General features: G+C 37.1%; 1 protein-coding gene and 1 pseudogene across 2 annotated transcripts in view; one reads left to right on the forward strand and one right to left on the reverse strand.

The window, feature by feature from the left end:
* LOC109057513 (gamma-aminobutyric acid receptor subunit alpha-5-like) overlaps positions 1-6059 on the reverse strand; it is a 28697-nt gene extending 22638 nt beyond the window's left edge. The window contains exons 1-6 of one of the 2 annotated variants that reach the window (XM_042726143.1): positions 5517-6056; positions 5068-5296; positions 4429-4513; positions 4106-4230; positions 2484-2551; positions 1941-2161 (exon numbers count right to left, since the gene is read on the reverse strand). In XM_042726143.1, the coding sequence (XP_042582077.1) occupies positions 1941-2161; positions 2484-2551; positions 4106-4230; positions 4429-4511 (497 nt within the window). In that variant the 5' untranslated portion in view covers positions 4512-4513; positions 5068-5296; positions 5517-6056. Of the gene's footprint in view, positions 1-1940; positions 2162-2483; positions 2552-4105; positions 4231-4428; positions 4514-5067 lie in introns of both variants that reach the window. The other variant, XM_042726144.1, reaches the window with a different exon arrangement.
* LOC109057533 overlaps positions 1-23979 on the forward strand; it is a 66610-nt pseudogene that overhangs the window by 12335 nt on the left and 30296 nt on the right.

Genomic DNA, 23979 nt, shown 5'->3' on the forward strand with positions numbered 1-23979 from the left:
ACATCTCTCTTTTGTTCGATCTGATAACCTCCTTTTTAACTCTAATAAAAGCCTGTAGACTGCATTCCACTTTTAGAATGTGGGTGGTGAAACTGTTTTGCCCTGCTTTTTCATGGCAGCTAAGGTGCTCCTCTCCATCTCAGCAGGAAAAATAAAAATCCTTACTGCTGATCACTTTTCCAGAAACAATGTGTGCATTAGTGAGTGGTAAAAGGCCCTTTTAATGGTTCGCACTGTTAGGAAATGCAACACTGGGCAGAGTTTATTGTTGGCAAGTTACAATAGCTCCACCATTGATTTCTAAATGACATGCTCCGAGTCATTTCCTCTCAGAGTCATTAATGTTTGATTGATGATCTCGTTCAATCTACGATCTAAAAAAGCAGCTCTATCTAAGGCTTTAGCAATTGAATAATTTTGTAATATGCATTTGGTCTTACAATATACAACACAGAAAATAAAAAATATAGTGACGCTCCGCAAATGAAAAAGGAATGCATTTCATGTAAATGAAATGATCCATGTTCTTTAACTTTTTCATTTATTTTATATTGCTTTTGCCCCACTACAAGAAATCTAATTGTTACCTATTTGGAAAACTCGCCAAATCCCTCTTTGCATTTAAATTTGAGTTAATAAAAACTAATAACTCATTATATAATGGATCATCATAACTGTAACCCTGGGGGAATAAAAACAGCTAATACATAACCACCACAATCTAAACACTTTACGATTGTGCTCCTCAAAATTCAGCACTTACTCAAGCAGATTCTACTACAGAACGGATTTCGTATTGATGCCATTTGAGAACAACAATAGTGGCTTTTATACAGCACTAACACAGCAGTGTTCAGTGCTTGGCAGTAGGTTGTTGCTGATGATAGCATGGCGAGCAGAAACTGTTTGTGTGTGACTGTAAGTGTGTGCGTGTGTGTTCTCTCCCTCTGATACTGCGAGTAATGGAGCAGACAGTCTGTGAAGAACAACTCAACAACAGGGGCATAAAACATACAGCCACATGCCCTCTTCCACTTTCTCCTTTTCCTTTGTTTCTATCTCTTGCTTTGTCTCACCCCCCCCCCCCCCCCCCCCCCCCTTGCTTTTTCTCTGGAACACCCTTAGGTTGGAACACCCTTGGATGACTGGTTCAGAGCACAAAGAGAAACCAAAATAAACTAGATGCAGTAGGTACATTTTCTGAATAAATTAATACGTGGAGTGTCAACAAAATTGGAATTTGCCTCTGGAACCTCAGTACACAGCTCAAAGTCAAATTTTAAATTTAACTTGAAAACTAAAAATTTTCACATTAGTCTTGGTAGAATCAGCAATAATGGACTTAAAGTTACAAAATAAACTGTAACATTTTGCCATGTATACCATCATTTTCCAAATTACATTTAAATAATTGTACAATTAAATTAAACAAAATAGAAAAAATATATTCATTTGTAATATTTTGTGTTGGGGCCTGTGAAAACATTGGCAGGGCAAGCAGACAGAAAGACAGACAGACAAACAGAGAGAGAGAGAGAGGAGAGAGAGAGAGAGAGAGAGAGAGAGAGAGAGAGAGAGAGATGGATGGATGGATGGATGGATGGGGGGATGGATGGATGGATGGATGGATGGATGGATGGATGGATGGATGGATAGATAAAAAAATGTATAGAGAGAAATCTCAGCTTTAGCAGGGGCAAAATGAACATTCCCACCGAGATTGTACGATGTGGAACATGAGATGCTGAGTTTAGTGGGAGCCGAGTTCATGTGTGCTTAACACATCTGTCACATGGCAGAGGATTCAACAAAACAGGGGTGAGGAGGGCATAAATGAGATCAAATGTGTAACTGTACTACCCATAACTACTCAAATCCATTCAAGCACACAGCAGTTCACATGTTGTGAAATGACAAGGCGTTATAGCTTAAACTGGTACCTCATGGTGTACAGCAATGTCCCATCATCCTTCAGTCTCAGAAGCTTGTTGGGCGTTGTCATGTTGTGAGCAATGGATTTTTTGCCATTAAGGAAAAAGGTGTCTGGTGTCCAAATATTACTGGCCAGCAGGTTATTCAGAGGTAGCATCTCCATCGGCCCCTTGAAACACAAACGTTCATCCTTCCAGCTTTGACGGAAAAACACATCAATGGTGTATTCCTGTTGAAAGAGAAACGTTAGTGTCATTAGTGTGTACCTGAAGGCAGAGACCCTGCAACGACCTTTGCTGAAGGCAGAATCAAATGTATCACATGACTGAATATAAAAATAAACAATAGTATCATTCATCAGAACGTACTTTGTGACCTGCCTAAGATATAGCATGCAGAATATAAGGGAGTGTTGCAGAGATGAAGTAATGTCAGTAATGGAGGCAGGATTTAATGAAGGGGGTCTTGATGAAGAGACATCTCAGGTGGGAATTTGTAGAGGTTAATTAATGGTGTTTCTTCATGAAGAAAGATATGGTTGAAATACTTACCATCTCAGTATCTGACACTGGTCCAAAGCTGGTCACAAAGATGTTGGTTTTTATTTCCGTCACTTTCTCTGTAAAATCAAAAACAATTTTTTTTTTTTTTTTTTTAGATCAAGTTCAATTTTGGTCATTGCATACATAGTTAGATACATAAATACATACATAGATATAGTTATTATAGTGAACTAAAACTATAACTGAAACTAAAATTAAAACCATTAAAAAAAACCTTTTCATTACTTAAAGGGATACTCCACCCCAAAATGAAAATTTTGTCATTAATTCTTGTGGCGTGGATGACACAGAAGAGCATACACAGCATACGGTGATATGGAGAGACACAGAGGAGACCGTTGACAAAGGAATTATTGAATAAAGTCGTTATTTTTGTTTTTGTCGCTTACAAAAAGTGTTCCCGTCGCTTCATATAACCCAGATTGCACGTCTGATGGCAGATGGAGTATTCTGAAGACAACTTTCATACCTTTTATGGACCTTGACACTGCTATTTACTTGGCAGTCTATGGGACAGTCTCAAGCCTCCAGGTTTTCATCCAAAATATCTTAAATTGTGTTCCGAAGATGAACAGAGCTTTTACGGGTTTGGAACAACATGGGGGTAAGTTATTAATGACAAAATTTTCATTTTGGGGTGGAGTATCCCTAATAAAATAAACATTAACTGAAATAAAATATAATACACAAAAATAAAAAATTAGTTTAACTTAACTAAAACTGAAATAAAAATTATAGACTTAAATAAAAAACTAAAACTATTAAAATTGAAACACATTTATATATGCAGAATTTCCATTATACTGTATATATAAGTAAATATATATTTTGTGTAAATATAATTTTTCCACTGAAGTATGCTTTAATTCAGCCATATTATTTAGTTGCATTCATTTTTTAAATGAAAATCAATTAATTTCATCCGCCTGATTGCACTTTCCTTCTCAAGGCACTAAGTTCAATGCCATCATTTGTCAATTGACATCACATTGCTGCTGCTACAGTTATGAGATGTGCTCCCTTGAACTCTCTCACGTGAAAACAGAGCAGCCTGAGTTTATTCTCCTTCTCTGCCATGCTTTCGAGCACTGAGAACAATGAACCTGCACCTTTGGAAAAGAACGATAGCTTTCTCAAGGTCAGCAGCCACATTCATATCCCTCTCTCACCCCCTCTCTCTCTTTACCTCTGTCTCTAGCAAGAACACTGTAATTGAGAGTGCCAGGAAATATTGGCCATTTGATTTTCACAGAGGACCAGGCAATTTCAGCGATCACTTCTGCTTGGTGCAAACATCTGCTGTATAAAAACACAGATTTTTCTTTTCTGTGTACTTTTCCTTCCAGTTAGTGGATTGAATAGAAGCAGCATCTCTCTCTCTTTTTAATGAAAGTCCTTCGTGCTGCTGTCACGATGGAATGTGCAGGCGTTCTCTCTGTTTTTCAAAAACCATCCTCCTTTATCTGAACACATCTTTTCAGAATAACTCCCAGAGGTCAATGCCAGACATAAATGGCATTAATATCCAAAGAAAAAAAACACTTTTCAATAAAACACGATTTTGCTACAGATCATGTTTTAGAGATGGAAATGGTATCTAGGCAGTTTACCTCCAAGCCCAGGTCGCAGTCTGTTATCGTAGCCATCCAGCAGTCCATCCAGTATTCGTGTGAAAACTGTGATGTTATCATTGAGCTCTGACTCTTTAGGAATCCCTGTAGTAGTCTGGGAAAGGCTGATGCACAAGACCACAAAGATAATTAATAACTACATGTATTAACTCTCATCCTTCTTTCAAACATGACCACAGTGGTCTGGAAATTTGAATCAATATGAATTAATTATAGCTATATGATATTTAACATTAATTGAATCCTGCAATGAACTAAAAAAGAAAAGAAAAAGAAAATTACATGTTAAATGTGCAATCTACCTCAGATGGCAGGTGAAAGTCATGAACAAAACACCGACCCGCAGACTTCTCATTTTAGCGCTGCAATGTGGTCCATATCCCATGCCTGCAAAAATCCAGCATAGGGAGTTCAATCCAGCACTATGATAATCTGACCATTCTCTAGGAAACTGAATTATGCACACTAATTACACACATTATGACAGAGTTTTGTAGTGCATACAAAAAGCATAAAATAGGATGATCAGTAAACTTAAAAAAAAAATAAATAAATAAATAAATAAATCATCAAAGCAATTAAGCAAATGTGTTAACCAAATACTTTTTCATTATTTTATTATTTCTACAATTAATGCTGTCTTTATTTTATTTTAATTATAATGTTATTTAATTATTTGCTAATTAAAGTAATTATTTATTTATTTTTACGCAATTCCAGTGTCAAGAATCCGTTCTCTGTTTTGTGCATGTCCCATGATTTCCAGTTTACAACATTTCCTTCAACGTGATCGTTTGTAAAAGCTGTAGGAGCGCTGAGTTTGCAGCAGCTGTAATTCAGTTTTAACAGCCTCTGGCGTATAAACTTGTCGAACACGTATAGCGAGTCCAACAAAGCAGAGTTGAACAGAGATAGTGTACAGTAAAAGCCTCGTATCTTACCTTAAATACCTGAATGGTGCAGTGGATCCACGTTGAACAACTGCAATGAATTCCTTTTAAAGCAGTGGGCAAAATCCCGCACCGTTCAGCTTACAGCAGTAGTGTGATGCGTTGTTCTTCAGATATATCCAGTCTTAACCATACAGGCTCATTGTTCCGTCCTCTCTTACGATTCAGTGACTGAAGGACCCTTTCTTTCTCCCGCATCCCAAAGACCTCTTCATCCCTCCTAAATCCAATTGAACGACAGTAACCAGACAGCACAACAGCCCTTAAAACAGTCTTTGTTTTCTCTCTCCCCCTATTCCCCCTCCAGTCAACACATCCCCTTTAACAGACCATTACTTTTTCCCCCTTCTTCCCTCTGAGGTAGCCTAGTGTACGACGTCTCAACGCTCATCTGCGCAACCGTTCAAGCGTTACAGAGTTTAACAGGGTTCTCCGCTTACCGGGTCGCCGGTTTGGACGTCCGTTGCTCTCCCCACTCTAGCCCGACTGTCACTCTAGTGACATTTGTTCGTGTTTGGGACCAAAGTAATAGGACGTCACCTCTGCGCGCGCTGTTTAATTACCCCCGAGGGAAATTTGAGCGGCCGTTGGGGTTTGAAACTTATTTTGTTCAATCTTATTCAGAGAAAAGCGCGATTACCCCGGCGCCGGCGTGCGTTACGAGCGCGGACGCAAGAAAATGAGCGGATTTCCCAACAATTTTGCTTACTAGGCATTTTGTGCGCGAGCGTTTACCCCTAGGCAGCCCCTCGCGCCAGGCTATTTAATGAAGACTGGCTTCCTCTACACGCGGACCATTATATCTCCACTGGGGATATTTATGGTTTAAAAGTATCAGATTTAACCTACTCAATTAAAACGGGTTGTACTGTAAATTAGAGAATCGTCCTGAGGATAAATTAAAGCATGTGTGAAGCCTAGCTATAAGTAATCAAGGAATCAGTCAAAGATAAATAATATTGATTTGACAGGACTAGATTCAAAAATGGTTTGCGAGAGTAGAGTTGATCATTGTTTTATAAAAGGCACAGGTAATAATGAGGACAGCCATCAGAGGGAACTCTAATCCCATTTTTTTCTGATGCTGACTATCACTGCAGTGCTTCAGTCGATAAATGAAAACCTTAAAAAGCTCTACCTGCTCCAGTTTCATGTTGTGCATAAATGAAAAGAACTTATTGAACTAGTTTCTTTTATAAATTACACCCTATTGCTGATTTGGGCTGACAGGACATCTGGGAAATGTCTTAAATGTCGTACACACCACAAAAAAAATGTGCCACAGCACTGTTCTAATGATTATGCAAAATCCTAATCCAAAAGTATTCATATTATAACTTTAAATATAAAACAAGCATGTGTATTAAAGAATCCCAGTAAAACACACTCGCTAGGAGTATCTAGAATAAAGTAATGCATACTGAAGACGTAACATTGATTTACAGCAAGAGAAGCGAAGAGTCTTTGATTCAAGTGAGTTAATTAAACATCTGCTTTGGGTTAGCTTTAATGGTCACAGTGCTATTGGGGGTGGGGTGGGGGGGTACACGTATCCATTAGGACAAGATTATTTCTAGATTCATGAAGATTGTACAGACAGTTTTGTTGTGCAGGTATAATATGATATTGTAGGCGTGCTTTGGGGATTGATTCATTTTTGAAGTGCTTTTGTCTGACTGCTGATTGACTTCATTGATGTGGACTCCAGAGATTTTCACATGAGAGCAGCTGTTACTTCTACAGTCCACCTGTGTCCTGCGAGTGTGTGTGTGTGTGTGTGTGTGTGTGTGTGTGTGTGTGTGTGTGTGTGTGTGTGTGTGTGTGTATACTGTATGTGCTCATGATAAACAGATCTTTAATAACAAAGATTAACAAAATGACACAATTGAAAATCAAGACATGTTAAAAGTAATATATTTGAAAATGGTTTTGTGATTCAGAAACATCACAATTGTTTACAGAATGTGTTCATTCTAAAATTAGTAACAGTGCATTGAATGATGGGAATAGTAACATCCCCTCCCTCTGTTTTGCAGGAATGCAGTTGATGGGAATAAAAAGCTGTTTGCAATCTATGACACAAGGTAAGTTTCTCATTGTGTATGATCAATAAATTAAATTTCATAGCATTTTACAATCACTATTGTTTGATACGCTTGAACTTTTTACCAATTATTTACCCACCCTCAGGCCATCCAAGATGTAGGTGAGTTTCTTCATACCTGTATGAATAGCTCTGGAGAAATTAGCATTACATCACTGCCCTCCAATGGATCTTTTGCAGTGAATGGGTGCCGCCAGAATTAGAATCCAAACAGCTGATAAATACATAACAATAACCTACAACGTGACTCCAATCCATCAGTTAACATTTAACGTGAAAATCTGCATGTTTGTAATAAACAAATCCATCATTAAGATGTTTTTTTACTTCAAACCATTGTTTCAAGCTAAAATACGATTCCTCTAACCATATTATTGATTTTTCCAGTGGAAAAAGTTGTATCAGGGGAGAAATATGCACAGACCTAACACAGCTAACAAGCGAAAAACAGTCCTAAACAGTTCCAAATTAATATGATTGGGAATTTTCATGTGAGATAATTACAGGGGATGGATTAAAGGAAGCATTTTTATGGATATTGTGATGTTTTTATTAGCTGTATGAATTCTCATTCTGACGACACCCATTTATCACAGAGGATCTCCGGTGAGCAAGTGAGATAATTGCTACATTTCTCCATATCTGTTGGGATGAAGAAACAAAAACCCATCTACATCTTAAATGGCTTGGGGTGAGTAAACTTTCAGCTAATTTTCATTTTTAGGTGAACTATTCCTTTAATGTCTCAGGAGACATCTATGCATCTCTTCATAGTATCACTGGAGTCTGAATCCTTCAATAGGTATTATGAGTGAATTTGCAGAGATCTGTCTCAATCTAAAACAAATCAGACCCGCAATGTCAGCCACTTACATACATTATTCATTCAGCACAGTGCAATATTCACTCCATCCAGAGGATCTATTTATCTGTCCATTTAATCTGGAGGAGGTGGTGGGGGCGTGCAGAGGAGAGAGGTCTTCTGCATCTGCAATTTGACACAAATGGAAGGAAAAGCCCTTTCAATGGAATTCAGTGCAACCATGTTTTCATTCCCCCTTTTTGTGATCCTACATCACCCCTACAGTAGATCAGAAAAACGTTTGATAGTCCAGTGGGCGAAATAAAGCAAAGTGCATTGTGAACTTGTGGACACGGCCTTATACCTTACAATTAGAGAGGTCAGAGGACACCGGTCATTTTAAAGGCAAAGACAGGGATCATAGTAAAAGGTTCCAGTCCTCCCACAGCCTGTTTGACTAGTGTTACTTTAAAGGCTTTAACAGCATTTGGTTTGGTGTGTGACCGTGACTTGGTGCCATTTGCTCAGCCCACACACTGAGGAGCCTTTGCATTTGCAGATGATGTGTGAGTGGAGTGCTTTGTTTGGATGATGGGATGTGGGTGTGTGTGGGTAAGTGCTGTTCAGAGCTACCCTCCTTTCCATCTCTCTCCTTATAGTAGCTGCTCTTCATAAACGTTTATGCTGCAAGAAGCTTAGAAATTATTTCCTATATGTATGGCTAAAAAGATGATATTAAATACTTGATATATTAATTTATATTATTAATACTTTATACTCTATGATTCTATGACTTTTAGTTCTGTAAAGAAAGGGAATGTTGCAAAATTCAAAAATGAATAATTAATATCCTGCCAGTTCATGAGTTTGAACAGTATGGGTCATGCCCTAAATAAATTAAAACTGAAATTTGAAATGGAATGATGGCAAAATAAATTTACAGAATTGCAATTCAACACAGGTAATGCATTCAAATGTAATTTAAAAGGCATTCACTGAATGGTAATCCTGGCACAGACAGGACCAACTGTCCTAAAATAGATTAAACAAGATTTGCTATCAATAAAAAATAAGGAGGGTTTAAATATATCAGTCATTATAGACTAATGTAGTCCTAACACTTTTTCAGACAGTGAATCAAAAGCTAAATATTGCTATACTAACAGAATGTACCCGAGGACACAAAAAGAACAAGCATCCAATAACATCTGAGTGGAGTCTCAACCCTCGCCTCTCTGGAATAAAGCTTCTGAAACAGTACCAGGAAGCACAGCCACATCCCTCTGCATCCGGTGTCTGCTTCTAAAAGCATTAGGGCGGCATCATTCCGCACACTACAGTCTTAATGCAGCATGAGGGATTTAAGAAGGCCACTAACTTTAACCACTGACCGTGTCAAATCCACCAACAGCTCTCGTAAACAGCCTTTCCATTCAGTCAGAACAATGCGGACCTGTTTTTTTGAACACAGGTCAAATTAACAGGATTAGTTTAATGAGTTTTAAAAGCTTGGTAGAAGCCATTACACTTGTGCTTAATCTCCAGCAGACTGTCAAGCCTCACTGAAAATCTGATTATGTATAATAAAATTGTCTAGAGGCTAAATGGAGGAGCCTTAATATCCATTGATGGGGAGTGGTAGTGAGAACAAGTAATATATCAGATTGATTTTATCACAGAAGGTGTCAATAAAGCAGAATTCTTCTTCTTCCACTCTGTCACATGATGTTCTGTTTATCACTATTAGTATGCGTGTGTGCACGCAGAGGTACAGTACAGGAGATGTCCTCCTAATAAATGTAATGTTGTAATAAAACAGAAAGCACTGCCATTTGCTACCTCCATACCTTGTTGTAGCTGATATTGCAGTTGAAATGCTCTTAAAGAAGAGGTTTCTAGTGTCCATAACACTCAAATGGAAGGAATAAACTGAGTGGCAACTTAACATTTCACTGATTGATTGACTGATTGATCGCACACCCTAAATGCATATTAAACCAAAAACTAAATTTCTGTGCTATATTTGTGGCGTGTACATCCATAAGAAAGTGGTACCAGTGTTTACCTACTTGCAAATTTTCTTTTGTTTCTTGCACAATCTCGTTGTAGTCAAACTTGTGTGCTTACTGAAATTTAGTTGAAAAATACTGAGGAAACGAATCAATACTTTTATGACTCCTCCCCTAACCTGTGATTCTGACTTCCCGCGTTCAAGTCACGGTATGAAACCACCAATGATGTCTACCTGAACAGCAAATAATGATTTTGCAACACAACAAGTCGTGACTCAGTCATCATTGCAGATTTGTTTTAGGTTGCTTTCTCCTGACAAAGATTTCAAATGTACACCCACCAGCAACAATGGCAAAATACAGGAGCTATTTATGTATAAATCGCCGCTTTCCATGAACGAAGAGTTAAACAGAGGGGAAACCCCTCCCAGTCGTTCTCTTCAACTTTTACTCATGAACCTGACAAAACCACACTTGTTGAACGGTCTATAGTTAAGGTTTTCGTTTGAATGGACTTTTTTCAATAAACTCCGCGCTATACACACCAACAAAACGCAGTTCGCGCCGAAGCTTGTGGAATGTCACGTGACCACTTTACTTATAGTGAAGTCCTCGTGCTCACATAACAATTTCATCACACTCCAGTCGTCTCGGTCATCAGTTGTCGAATCTACAGCCGAACTTTCAGTTTCGGTCTTTCAGTTTCCAATTCTCACGTTTTTCCCGAGCGAACATCTAATAACAGGGGCTTTTTGTTGGGTATATGTGAAAAATAAGTCAACTGTCTCGACAGACCATCCTTTGCTTGTAGCTGAAACATAAAAAGAGGCGTAAGACTGAGACTTCAGCAGAGGGTGTAGATTCGGGACAGCACAGCTACGGGCGTCAAAACCGAAGGATGGAGAAGATCTGGCTGAGCCCCAAACACCGACTCCCCTGCTGCAAGCTCCGGTAGTGTCTTGGGCAAAATGCATTGTATTTACCGAGCACCTAACCAAATAACGCAGTCTCCGCAAGAGAGCGAAAACCCGGATCGCAGCGATTTGTTTACGTGCGTTTGACAGTAATTGGAGTTATTTAGCAAAGACCCACTTATGGAATAACGTAACCTGTTACCTACGCAAGGAAACCTTACAACGTCCGTTTTGTCGCTCGATTCCTTGCCTGAAAGAGTATAAGGAATGTTTGGAATACAGAAACGAAGGCTGTTTGGTGTTCTTTCATTACCGGTAATTGTGGCAGTGATGTGCTGTGCTCAAAGGTAAGAAGAGCTGGTGGAGACCATGGCGCGAGAGCATAGACCTCCTGGGCTCTAATATGATGGAAATAACCTTCTTTATTATTTCTTTTCAGCGCCAATGAACCAGGAAACATGTCTTTTGTCAAAGAGACAGTGGACAAGCTTTTGAAAGGCTATGACATTCGTCTTCGACCAGACTTTGGAGGTATGATGTTGCTCACGTCATTATTTCTTACTTTTAAGGTTGCATAAGCATGTCAATATTGTTTTAAACATTGATATAAAATAAATGAATGCTTTCAGTGAACTTGAGGATTAAGTTTTTCTTCTCATTTAGGTGCACCGGTCGCAGTTGGCATGAGCATCGATGTGGCAAGCATAGACATGGTGTCTGAGGTCAACATGGTATGTCTGTTTATATTTTTAATTATTTATTGGACCATTGATAAGTAGCAGACCTTTGGACATGTCCTGTCATTCTGTGTACCAGGAGGAGCTTTTAATGTCGCTGTCCATGGTGCTGAAATCTCATAGCTTAGTTTCATCTGCCTGTGAGCTTTGCTCAATCTGTTTTAGTGCCAGGGTCTAGTAAGGGACGTGTTTTTAATATTAAAATCCTATCAGTACTACATTGTGGAGGATGTGGTATTTTCTCATCATGTTAATGCTTTCGTAGTGCAGATCAGCACCAGCAAATCACTTCCAATGTCAGATGATCACTTTGAAAAAAATCTTTAAAGATATCCTACTTGTTTTGGAACTAGAAACTGTATCAGTTTATTTTTTGCCAGTCAAAGTTTGTTACTACTGCCTGTATTAAAGTGTTTATGGTTCAGTGATAGTGATGGTGAGCACAGTTGTTTCATGTACAACATAGATAAAAGTTTGATTTGGAGCATTAGATGACACAATATGAAGTCTATGCTGACCATGTTACATTTGTTGACCTATATTTGACTTTAGAACTTGTGCTGATTTGATTATACCTGTCAGAAACATTGCATCAAAAGTCCTCAATGGTTCTTATCCACATCATCATATGAGACGAGGTTGTCTCCATGGTGACCGTGTCCATTTCACAGTCATGAATATGCAGATGGGTTAGCCCTCTCACCTGGGCACTGAGTGGAGGATGCTGTCAGCTTAGAGTCCCACAAGGGGATGGGCACATATGCTAAAGACTGTGACACGAGAAGTGATCATCAGTCACCTGGACCTGTGTTTATACAGTTCTAAAGTTGATGGACACTGACATGATGAAATTGTTCAGTATCTGTCCTCATCTGGGTAGAATGATACTGTGTGTCAGTTACAGTGTGGTTCAAAACTTACATATTTGCAGTTTATTTTGAGTTTTTGACATGGTTGTTCTCATATTGTATTATTTATGAGGGCTTAATCTGATCTCAGATACACTGGCTTTGATTCGCTCTGCCATTGTGTCAGATTAGAGGATATGTGTGCTAGAGGTTTGATGTCTGTCACTTGTGGTCTTACCTTTAAAGGTGAGAGTTTGAACAAGGTGCTCTAATCCTAGATTACCCCCAAACACGTCTGTTGGATCTCAGAGCAGTGAAAGTCACATAACCCACGCAGTCACAGAAAATCCTACTCTTACAGCTTGAAAAATTACTTCATATCCTATGGAAGACCGTTTCTGCCACATATTTAAAAAAAAGAAAAAAAAAAGAAAAATAAAAAAGGTGCTTTTGACTTTTCATCTCAGAATTCAGATTTTTTTTCTCAGAATTTTGAGAAAAGTCAGAATTGCAAGATATAAACTCAGATATATTTCTGACTTTCTAGCAATATATATAAACAGATTCTATGTCACAATTGTGACAATTTTCTCTGAATTCTGAGTTACATCTCACAATTCTGACTTTTTAAATCTGAATTGTGAGTTTACATCTCGCAGTTCTGATTTTTTTTCTTTGAATTGCAAGTTTATATCTATAAATTCAAAGTTTATTTTTCTCAGTTCTGACTTTTATTTCTCAGAATTGTGTGGAAAAAAATCTGAATTGTGAGAGATAAAATTACAGTTATCTTTTTTATGTAATCCCATGGCGGAAACAAACTTCCCTAATAGTTCTTTCCGAAATCTATCTGATTTTCCAGGTTAATGAGCTTTTAGTTTGTTATACTTTTGATTTAGTTCAATCTGTAAGAAAAAACTCTCCAAACTTGTTATTGCATCATCCAGTACTTGTTGTCATGTTAGATGTGCGCTGCTCTGATTGGAGCTGTCTGTCATGCAGTGCCACTCAGCCCAACTGTTCTGCCCACATCTTTCCTTTCACTCACTTCTCCCACTCACTGTAGAGATGCATTGATCAGTGCATTTTGCAATATTAAGATCATTAATAATTAAACGCAGCCATGCTTAGTCTTATCAGGTATGTGAATTATTCACTATAGCCACATTTAGCGTTAGTTCTCCTGTGGAGTAAAACCGACCCTGTCAGCATGAAATATTAACTCAATTTGTAGCTGAAATCAACAAGGCTGCAGACATTAGCCCGGTTGATGAGGTTAGCCATGTGACTGAACTTAGAGCGCTTTTGCACAGGAAGTCTAATGGTAAGGTAATCAAGCAGATGCTAACAGGATTTTCCTGCCTAAGAATGGTGTTTGCTCTTTACAGATTAGTTATTTCGGTACAAAGGATTAGCTTTCTTTAGAGGTACAAATTAGGATTACTTGGCCCATATTGTCAATAGCAGTGATCCAGGCTGGACGAAGATGTGTGGGAGGGGGGCCAGTGGGGGGCAGCCCACCACAGTGGGGATATCAGGAAAACCAGGGCTCTGAACCGGTTCAAGTAACGAAAACGAAAACCAGATACAAATGAAATTTTGACAGGAACAGAACCAGAAACAGAAACTAAAATCAAATGTTATAGTTCCGAACAGAATTGAAAATTTGAAATGGCCATTAACCGGTTAATAACGTTATTTCATCGTTCCATTTAATATTTGAAATTTTCTGTCAACCAATCACGAATTCCAGTAGTACGGCCTATGCAAATGTGCCAACGAGTGAAATGTCCGCTCAGCTGTGAACTCATCATAGGTAAGTCGCAATGACAATGCACTGCCCTTAGAGTTTATCTGAGGATAGTGTAAGATGAATTCAACAGATCACACGCACCTGCAGTGCTTCTGTGAATGGAGAAAACAGAAAATCTATAGGCTTACATAAAAAGGAATATAGGCACATACACTAAATATATTCCACTTAATCATATTGACAGATTTATGAAACGAAAGAAAAAATGTGCTAAATTACGGTTCATTGTGACACGTTCCAAAGTTTTAGGAAAGGAAAACTCAAGTTTTTGTACTTTATTATTATGCAAATTATAGGCAAAGAAAATTGTTTTTAAAAAATAACGTTATTAACCGGTATTTCTTCCACCCAAACCGGTTTCAGAACGGTTATAATATCAGAGGAACGCAGGAACAGAAACGTTAAAATATCGATTCTGCTCGTAGTGAACCGATTTAATTATTTTTTTTCGTTTACAAGCCCCGAGGGAAACCTCTGTGCACAGTAGGCATTACAGCAGTCAGTGTGATTATTATTCTGTGAGACAGCATCCAGGGAGTGACAGGAATAGAGAGCAATATGAAACATTACCGGCAGAGGCACATCCGTGCACGTCGACACACAGTACACTCTGCCTATGTATACATGACTGCTTATGCGGGCTATATGGAATAGTTCATCTCTCTTGAGATTATCTTTGAAGTGATATGATTGAGTGCGTGTTTGCGACTATAGAAATGGTGAGAAAGGGAAAAAAGTATCTTAGTATGCATTCATATATGCATCAAAGTTGAATCTGAGAAGGGAAATATATTGTACACTACTGCATTGGTGACATTAGGGGGTGGGAAGGGGGTTAATTGCCCCCCCCCCAAATTGTTAGTCATGGAATCCCTGATGTCGGCCCCGCTGCAACTGGAGTGCTTAGCCAAGCGCTAAATACCCTAACTGTGTTTTTGCAGTGTCTAACAATGTAGCCAATCACAGACATATCTGTTAATTTCTTGAACGCAATGGCCAATCAGAAACGTTTTGTCAGAATTCACTCACCGCTGAAAGCGGCAAAGCGCCATAGTTTTGCATGCTGGTGAATCATCTCATGACTAAGTGCAGATTTAAATAAGAGATGTATTGTGCAGTTTAGAGAGCTTCATTGATTATAAAAGAACTTTGTGAGATTGCGATGAACAAAGATGAGTGACGCTTTTTAGTGATAAAGGGAGCGCGCTTTGCGCACTTTCTAGGGTCTAATCCATTCAGAATTTGTATGAAACTTTCGTTTTTCAGACACATACAGCCTGCAAAGTTTCGGGAATGACATCCGCACATATTTATGTGGGATCACTCTCGAAATAGCAGTAATTGGCACTGAACATACCGTAAAATATATGTGAAAGCAGCCTCAGTGATTTATTCCTGCAACCGGTCCTGGCCAAACCTCAACAGCATGACCTGAGCGAGATCTAATTCACGGACCAAAAGTGTGTGTAAACTTTACTGAGATCAGGACATATCAACCAGTAATTTAATTTAATTTCCAGTAATGATGGTAGAAAGTTCAGCAATGAATGGTATGAGACTTACAGTATGACAGAATATAGTCCCACAACTGATTGTTTATTTTTCCTCACATGTCTCGCCATTGGTAACAACAATTCAAAACAGACACATTTAAGTAACACGGGAAATAAGACATGGAAAACTTCAGTGAAAATCAGAAAAGCAGCGTGCACATTTCTGGTTAAAAATGAGAGGCAATCAACTGAAAAATGGGAAGCATCGCCTTTCAAGTCAGCAGCAAGAGTCAAAGCTCCACAGTTTACTAAACGGTGGTATACTCTTTAAAGGGTAAGTTCACTTTCAAATTAAAATTTCCTGATAGTTTACTCACCCCCATGTCATCCAAGATGTTTACGTCTTTCTTTCTTCAGTCGAAAAGAAATTAAGGTTTTTGATAAAAACATTCCAGGATTATTCTCCTTATAGTGGACTACCAAACGGTCGAAGGTCAAAATTACAGTTTCAGTGCAGCTTCAAAGGGCTCTTCACGATACCAGACGAGGAATAAGGGTCTTATCTAGGGAAACGATCAGTCATTTTCAAAAAAATTAAATAAATGTATATGCTTTATAAACAGAAATACTCGCATTGCACTGCTCTGCGATGCACGTTCATGACTTCACGTAAAATGTTATCTTGTTGAAAAGGTCACGCGTGGCATAGGCAGAAGTACCGACTTAGTGTTTACAAGTCAAACGTGCAAAGACTAAGTCAAACGCCATTTACAAAAAAACTGAATATGTGTCATTGAACATACAACAACTTTTGAATGGCCCCTTCTTTTCCACATTTGTAAATACTGTGTTGTATTGACTGCTTTGATGCATTGCAATATGGTAGGGCATTGTTTTGATTCTTACATCGAAAAAAAAAATATTTTGCTTTTATTTATTTTATTTTATTTATTTATTTTTGCTTTTTTATTTATTTATTTATATAAATAAAATGTCAAATGTCGCCCATGCACTACTGGTCAAAAGTTTGGAATTATACATTTGTTTATGTTTAATAAGACTCTTATTCTTACAAAGGTTGCATTTATTTGATCAAAAATACAGTAAAAACAGCAAGATTTAGAAATATTATTACACTTAAAGAGAATTTTCTATTTAAATATTTTTAAAATGTAATTTATTTTTGTAACTTTTCACTAGACTTTATTCCAGTCTTCAGTGTCATGTGATCCTTAAATAATAATTCTAATTTGCTGATTTAATGCTCTATAAGCAATTCTTGATAATCAATGTAGATTTCTTATTATTATCAATATTGGTGCTTATCAATTATAAGTGTTCATGTGTTAATAATAGTTATTATTATCAATGTGGAAGCTTTTTGCTGCTTAATGTTTTTGTGTAAACTTTGTTACTTTTTTTTCAGAATTCATTGATGACTAGAAAGTTCAAAAGAAAAGCATTTATTTGAAAATACTGTTTCATTACATTATAAATGTCTTTAATGTCACACAATTTAATGCAACCTTGTCTTTTTTTATCTTCTTCCAAACCTTTTTTTTTTCATTTTCTACAAAAATGTAGTAACAGTTTTCAACATTGATAATAATAAGAAATGTTTCTTATGCACCAAATCCGCATATTAAAATGATTTCTGAAGGATCCTGTTATACAAAAGACTGGAGTAATGGCTGCTTTTGCATCACAGGAATAAATTACATTTTAAAATGTATTTAAAAAGCAGTTCTTAAAAATTGTCATAATATTTCAAAGATTTCTTTGAAATTATAAGCAGTGATGCAATTTAATTTAATTTAAATATTTATTTATTTATTTATTTATTTATTTATTTATTTATTTATTTATTTATTTATTATTTTTTATTCATTTATTCTGCAAGGATGCATTAAATTGATCAAAAGTCACAGTAAAGACACTTATAATTTCACAAAAGATAAAAAAAAAAAAGAACAGTATGTATAGTCTGCAAATATAGGCTAACGGGGCCACGTTACCCAAATCTTGTCCCCCTCAGTGGAGTCAGGTGTCATTATTTCTCCTGTCTATTTCACAAAACAGAAAGGAGTAAATGATGGTCAAATGTTGACATTTAGACTGTTCAAGCGCAGGTGTAACTGTATGTGATGTGTGTGATAGACTGATAGAGCTAATATAGTGACAGAACTGCACAACTGCCTCATCCAGCCATGATTAGTCCAACCTATTAACTCTTGCCATTAGCCAGTGAGTCACAGGAAAACATGTCCTGATTGACTGACATATCCACGGCTTTTCTTACACCCCTGTTGACTGTGACAAGGCCTGATTGTGTGGCGTAGTGTATAAATAGCTGGCTGCCATGGCAATGAGGCTCGCTCTTGCAGAGTGTCAGGTGGGCAGGCAGTGTGTGCGCATGTGTGTGTTGAACGTTAAATTGTGGTACCTCATTAGCTAGACTGACGTGCCAGATACGGACATGAAACACATCAAGGTTTTAGTTTGTGCATGTGTTAATGAAACCAAGAAGAAGGAAATCAATGGAGTGGATGTTTTTCGAATGTCTTGCCGTCACTTTACATGACAAAAGTAACAGTCCCAGAGGTTCTGTAGTGACATGGATAGACATTACAGGAGAATTTGTGCTTTCCCCACAGCATTCAAGCGCGTAGTCTGAGACAAGGCTGTTACACTGAGATGCTTTCCAGATTTTTACCCCAGAGGCTTGTTTTTGCCGTTTTCCCTGGGTTTCCTCTGAACATCTTCATTGGTTTTTACTCAAGCTCTAAAAGAATCACTCTTTACTATGGAAGTTGTGGTCTAATCATATCATACCCTGAAGTTTGTTCTTGAAAGTTACACCAATGTTTCTGGTGCAGTACAAGTAAAACTCTATGAAGTCTATATTGATTACCACAAAGTGGTGATATTTTAATATTATTCATATTTTATTATAGTATTAGCTGCTAAGACTACATTTCTACTTTTTGTTTCTTTTTTGTTTTTATTTTAATATTTATATTTTATTTCAGCTTTTTTTAATTAGCCAAAAATGTTAATATTTTTATTTTTTTTCTGTTTCTTTGATGTTGTTGTTAACTACAACTACACTGCCTATAATTGCACTGAAGATAATTTCAACAAATAGAACAGAAGTCATGTTTAGAGAATTGTCTACAGAAAAAAGTTACAGTCAGTTAACCGTATCATAACTTTAAATTTGTCCATGAAAGGGATGCTCAGACTTAGAAACAAGCTTTATATTACAATGGGTGTTAACTAATTGAAGCTTTACTTGTTAATGATTTCTGTATTTTATTCTATTTATTCTATATTCTGTAATTTGTATCCATCAAAATATGTGTTGTTTGAGCTGAAAAGTTTCCTAAATCATAATTTTAGGTGTGGTTATTGTTTAAGGTAGATTAAACTACAGTTATGTGTTCTTGTGGGTGAGTTTGTTTAATGTAAACATCACTTTAAGCATAGAGAAATTACACCTCTTCCTATTTCCCAGCTTTGCGTGGTTGTAAAAGTTGAAGGATTGGATATACCCTTGCTCAAACAAGGTTTGTAAGTGATTCAGGCATGCTAGTCACGTTTAACATGTATAATGTAAAGTGTTAGGTCATACGTAAATGCTTAATAAAGTATTTTAAAGTTTATTTTGGTGCATTACCTTGTCCCACTTTCAGTGGAAATGCATTGCTGTGAGCACAATCTTTGTTTGCTTGTTTTACCAATAGAGGGACAAATTAAAATTGGTTTACAGCTGAACTTGTATTGAACCCAGAACATTCCTTTAAAGCAGGTTTATGGTCCTTTTCCTCACAGTTGCTATTTTGGTAGACATCTCCCTACATGCCTGTGTAAAAACCAATACTGTAGGATTCTGTAAATGGAAATGTATTACATTATGAACCAAATAGCTTCAGCTTGAAATGTGATCCATGCACTGTCTAATAAGGTCTGCTTTTTAATGTTGTGCTCTTGATGTCAGGGTGTGCAGCTGTATTCTGTCTTCAGACCGGAAGTGACAGGGCTGTTAAAGACTAAAAGCTTTCATGTTGTCAGTGGAGTAAACCCAGTGCCTTGAGTAAAAAGGATTTGCCTTATGTACATTACATTTTACTGTAAGAGCGCCTCTCTCTCTCATCTTTTTTAAATCAGGGAATGGGAATGTCATTACACACACAGAGGTGTTTTTTCACTCACAAAGTTGAGCTGTAGTGCAGGAATCATGGCATGAAGTATCCCATTCCAAGACGTCTGTCAGCAAGAATACTTGGAAAAAGCAAAAAAAAAAAAAAAGTGTTGAAAATATAACACTATTCCATAAAAATGAATTAAATACAATTTGCATCTAACGGACCGTGCTGCTTACACAGCCTCTCTTGAGGAGGGCCCGGCACGGGCGGTATTTGATTACCCTGTCAAAATGTGCTGTTTGCAAGCAGAATATTTCTCAGAAATCAAAAGCATTCAGACATAATCAATATACTGCTGCTGTTCTGTGTTCAGTCAGGAGGATGAATCTCACGAATCCTGTCAAGAGCAGTTCCCAGTCCCAATATTTATATATATATATATATATATTTAAATTTACTCACCCTCAAGATGCAGATAAGTTTGTTTTTAAGTTTTGGGTTTAAATTTTACGAAATTTAGTATTACATCACTTGCTCACCAATGGATCCTCTGTGATGAATGGGTGCCCTCAGAGTGCAAACAGCTGATAAAAACATAAATAATCTGCAAGTAATCCACATGACTCCAGTCCATCAATTAATGTCTTGTGAAGCAAAAACCTTTTGTGATAAAAGTCCATAATAAATATCCATAATATTGCTTTTTCCAGTGGAAAAAGTTGTCTAAATCAGGGGGAAAATATTCATAGATGAAGCACTGTTTACAAACGAAAACAGTTCTAAACAAATATATCTGTGGATTTTGATGTGAGAGGACCATGTGGAATGTGGACTTTTTCACTGGAGGGAGCGTTATTATAGATTATGGACTGGTTAATGATGGATTTGCAGCTGCTAAATTCTAAATTTCTCCAAATCTGTTGAAGAACAAATTCATCTACATCTTGGATGGCCTGAGGTTTAGAACATTGGGTAAACTATTCCTTTAAGCATTTTTTTTACTTGCCCACTTAAAAAAATCACATTATTATAATGGGAAAAAGGTCATATTTAAAAATATATTTTTTTAAATAGTATTTTTTTAAAGGTATGTTTATTACTATCTATCATTTTTGCTGAGTTCTGATTTAAGTAAAAAAAATATAGAAATTAAAAAAGAAATATATTATTATATATGATTATTGTTTTTGTTTGTTTGTTTGTTTTTTAAGAAAATTTAAAGAAACCCATCAGGAAAAATTAAAATTGCCACAAAAGAAACAATGTGTCTATACTCACTACAGTAATAAAACAAAAATAACAATGAAGTCCAAATGCAAAACATTAAACATAAAATTTAACATTACAATTGTTTTTAATGTAAAGCCATGTGATTAAAGGCTTTTCCATTTTTAACTATAATTTCAAGTGCCTTGGAGTGATTCGTTTTTTGTTGAATTTATAAATCCCGGATCAAAAAGAGCAAAGATTTATGGATTTTATACCCCAGCAGCATTTTTATTTTTTATTTTTTGCATTTTGTTTTATATCTTAAAGCCTATGTTGATTATTTAATTATTTTTCTTAGTTTTTTGAGGTGAAATGTGACTTAGACATAATTTCATGAGATTCACATAGAAAAGACTCCCCAGATCACTATTATGTATACAATTAAAAGTATATCATGCCTCTCTTTCTTTTTCTCCATATGCTTTGATGGGCAGTCTGGGCCATTGGATGCTTTTCTGACAACATCTGAAGTCAGGAAACATTTTCTAAGTGCTACTGATGCACAGGACTGAAATTTTCATCCATGCACAAACGCGAATAAAACATATTCAGTGTGATAGTACTGCATGGATACACAGCAGATGATCGCTCTGGCACAATGTGTGTGGCAACTATAAGTGGTTGCCCTGGAAACCTATATCATCTTTAGTCAGGATTTGAAGATGTTTGTGGTACTTACCTAGGTGAAGAGGGAAGTGGGGGTGGCTTTATGAAATTACATAAAAAAAAAAAAAAAAAAAAGCATGTGGCCCTGAAAGTGTAATTATACCTACAAAAAAAGCTCCCATCGTACCTGCTGCTTTCTGGTCAAGCATAAAAAAAATCTCAAATGAATCTGTTGATCTTCATGATACAAAGAAGCTTTCAAAAACATGATGATCCAGTTATGATGAATGCTGGTGATTTCCTTTCATTTAATGCAGCCGTAACCTGACAGTTGAGTTTGGTCAAAGAGCTTTTAAGGTGAAAGCGAGAGAAAGAAAATGCACAGAAAGCAAAGAATGCCCGGAAAGCCTCAGAAACGCACAAGGTATCGGCCTAGAGCTCAGCACGCCTGTGTGGGCGTTCTGCGGAGAGAGAGCGTCGTCAAGGAGACCAGAATTATTAATATATTTAGTCTTTTGTTTGCTCTCGCCCCCTTTATTTTTAGCCTGATAGTCGGCTTTGTGGCCTGTAATTGTTCAATCAGGCGTAATATCAATGTATAGAAGTGTTAACTCTGAACTTCGCTAAGTGCCTATTATCTCCACCTTTAGGATAAATAGGTGTGCTTTTGGAAGCATTTTCTTTCCAGCGACTGGTATGTGTCATATGACCTGAAGGCAAATGGAGCATGTTGCGGTCTAAGTGGCCTCCAAAAACAGTTTACGTGGACCATGAGATGACATTCATGGGTTCTCCGCTTCAATTATAAATGGAACCGTGTGTTAAGAGGACATCCCACTGTTTAAATCACCCCAAAATGTTGTGTTGGATACTCTTAGGCTCCTGTTGAAAGTCTTATTAAGTGCAACAGACAAGGACGTTCACACACGCAGAATGCACTGCAAAGCCCTTGGGCTTATCCCTGCAGAGCACTAGCAGGCAATGGAGAGGGCAAGCAGCAAGATCATGCTGTGACATCAGCCTCTTTGAACACCATGTTAACTACAGCCTGTTGAGTTGCAGAGTTCTGGGGATGAGTGCCTCTCTCCGCTCTTTGGAATTCATCCGCTGTTACTAGGAAGTTTTTTTTTCCTGTGCGCTTTACAATGGTTGTCTTTCCTCCGTGCTGTTGTTTGCATGGGAGGAAGCACGTTGATGTCAGGAGGAAAATCAATATATTATAAAAGAAAACTGGCTCTACGACTTACCTGAACCTTGAGCTGCCAGATGTAATTTCTGAGCGGTGGATGCAAGAGCCCAAAGCTTCTGGAGTCAAAAGTAGTTGGAGCCATTAGGAATTTTAAAAAAATGTGCAATTCCAGTTCCCTTTTTAATGATTTGAGCTCCCGGATGGTTCCATTAACAATTCTTTTAGTATATTAAAAAAATTATTTCTTTATTAAAGAATTCTTGATTAAATTATTTCTTTAGTTTAAGCACCATCAGCTTACATGTATGACTTTTTACTTCTGTGGAGCAAAATAAGATATTTTTGAAAAATTGTGGTATTTGTCATACAATGAAAGTCAATGTTATTTGGACCCATTTAACTTTCAAAAAACAATCTTCATGTTCTAAAGAAGAAAGAAAGAGGTTTGTAATTACATGAAGATGAGTAGGCCTAAATAAAAGAATTTTTATTTTGGAGTAAACTGTCCCTTTAAGAAATAAATCAATGGCATAGTTTTCATTAATATTTATAAAGTACTATTGACAAAATGCATAATGCATGTCTTTAACTCCATGCTGGTATATGAACAGTCAGTAACTACACTGATTTAGGTCTCCTGTTAAGTGTAAGCTGTATGCACTAAAAGGAACTGACTCATTATTGTCATTCATGAATCGGGCTACAATGTATGCTTTTGATCCACTAACAAGAATCAGTCCATAAGAGTCATTTGTTCTGTATTCAAATGTGTGATTCTGAAAACAGACCTTAGTTTCAGTAGTCATGTCAAAGGAGTAACTAAATCAGCATACTATCATCTCAAAAACATTGCAAGAATTAGATGTTTTGTTTCCAGTCAAGACTTGGAGAAACTTGTTCATGTCTTTATCACCAGCAGGATGGATTGTAATGGTCTCCTATTAGACAGCTGCAGCTCATCCAGAACGCTG

The sequence above is a fragment of the Cyprinus carpio genome, chromosome B6, assembly GCF_018340385.1.
Source record: "Cyprinus carpio isolate SPL01 chromosome B6, ASM1834038v1, whole genome shotgun sequence".
In the NCBI taxonomy this organism is placed as follows: Eukaryota; Metazoa; Chordata; class Actinopteri; order Cypriniformes; family Cyprinidae; genus Cyprinus; species Cyprinus carpio.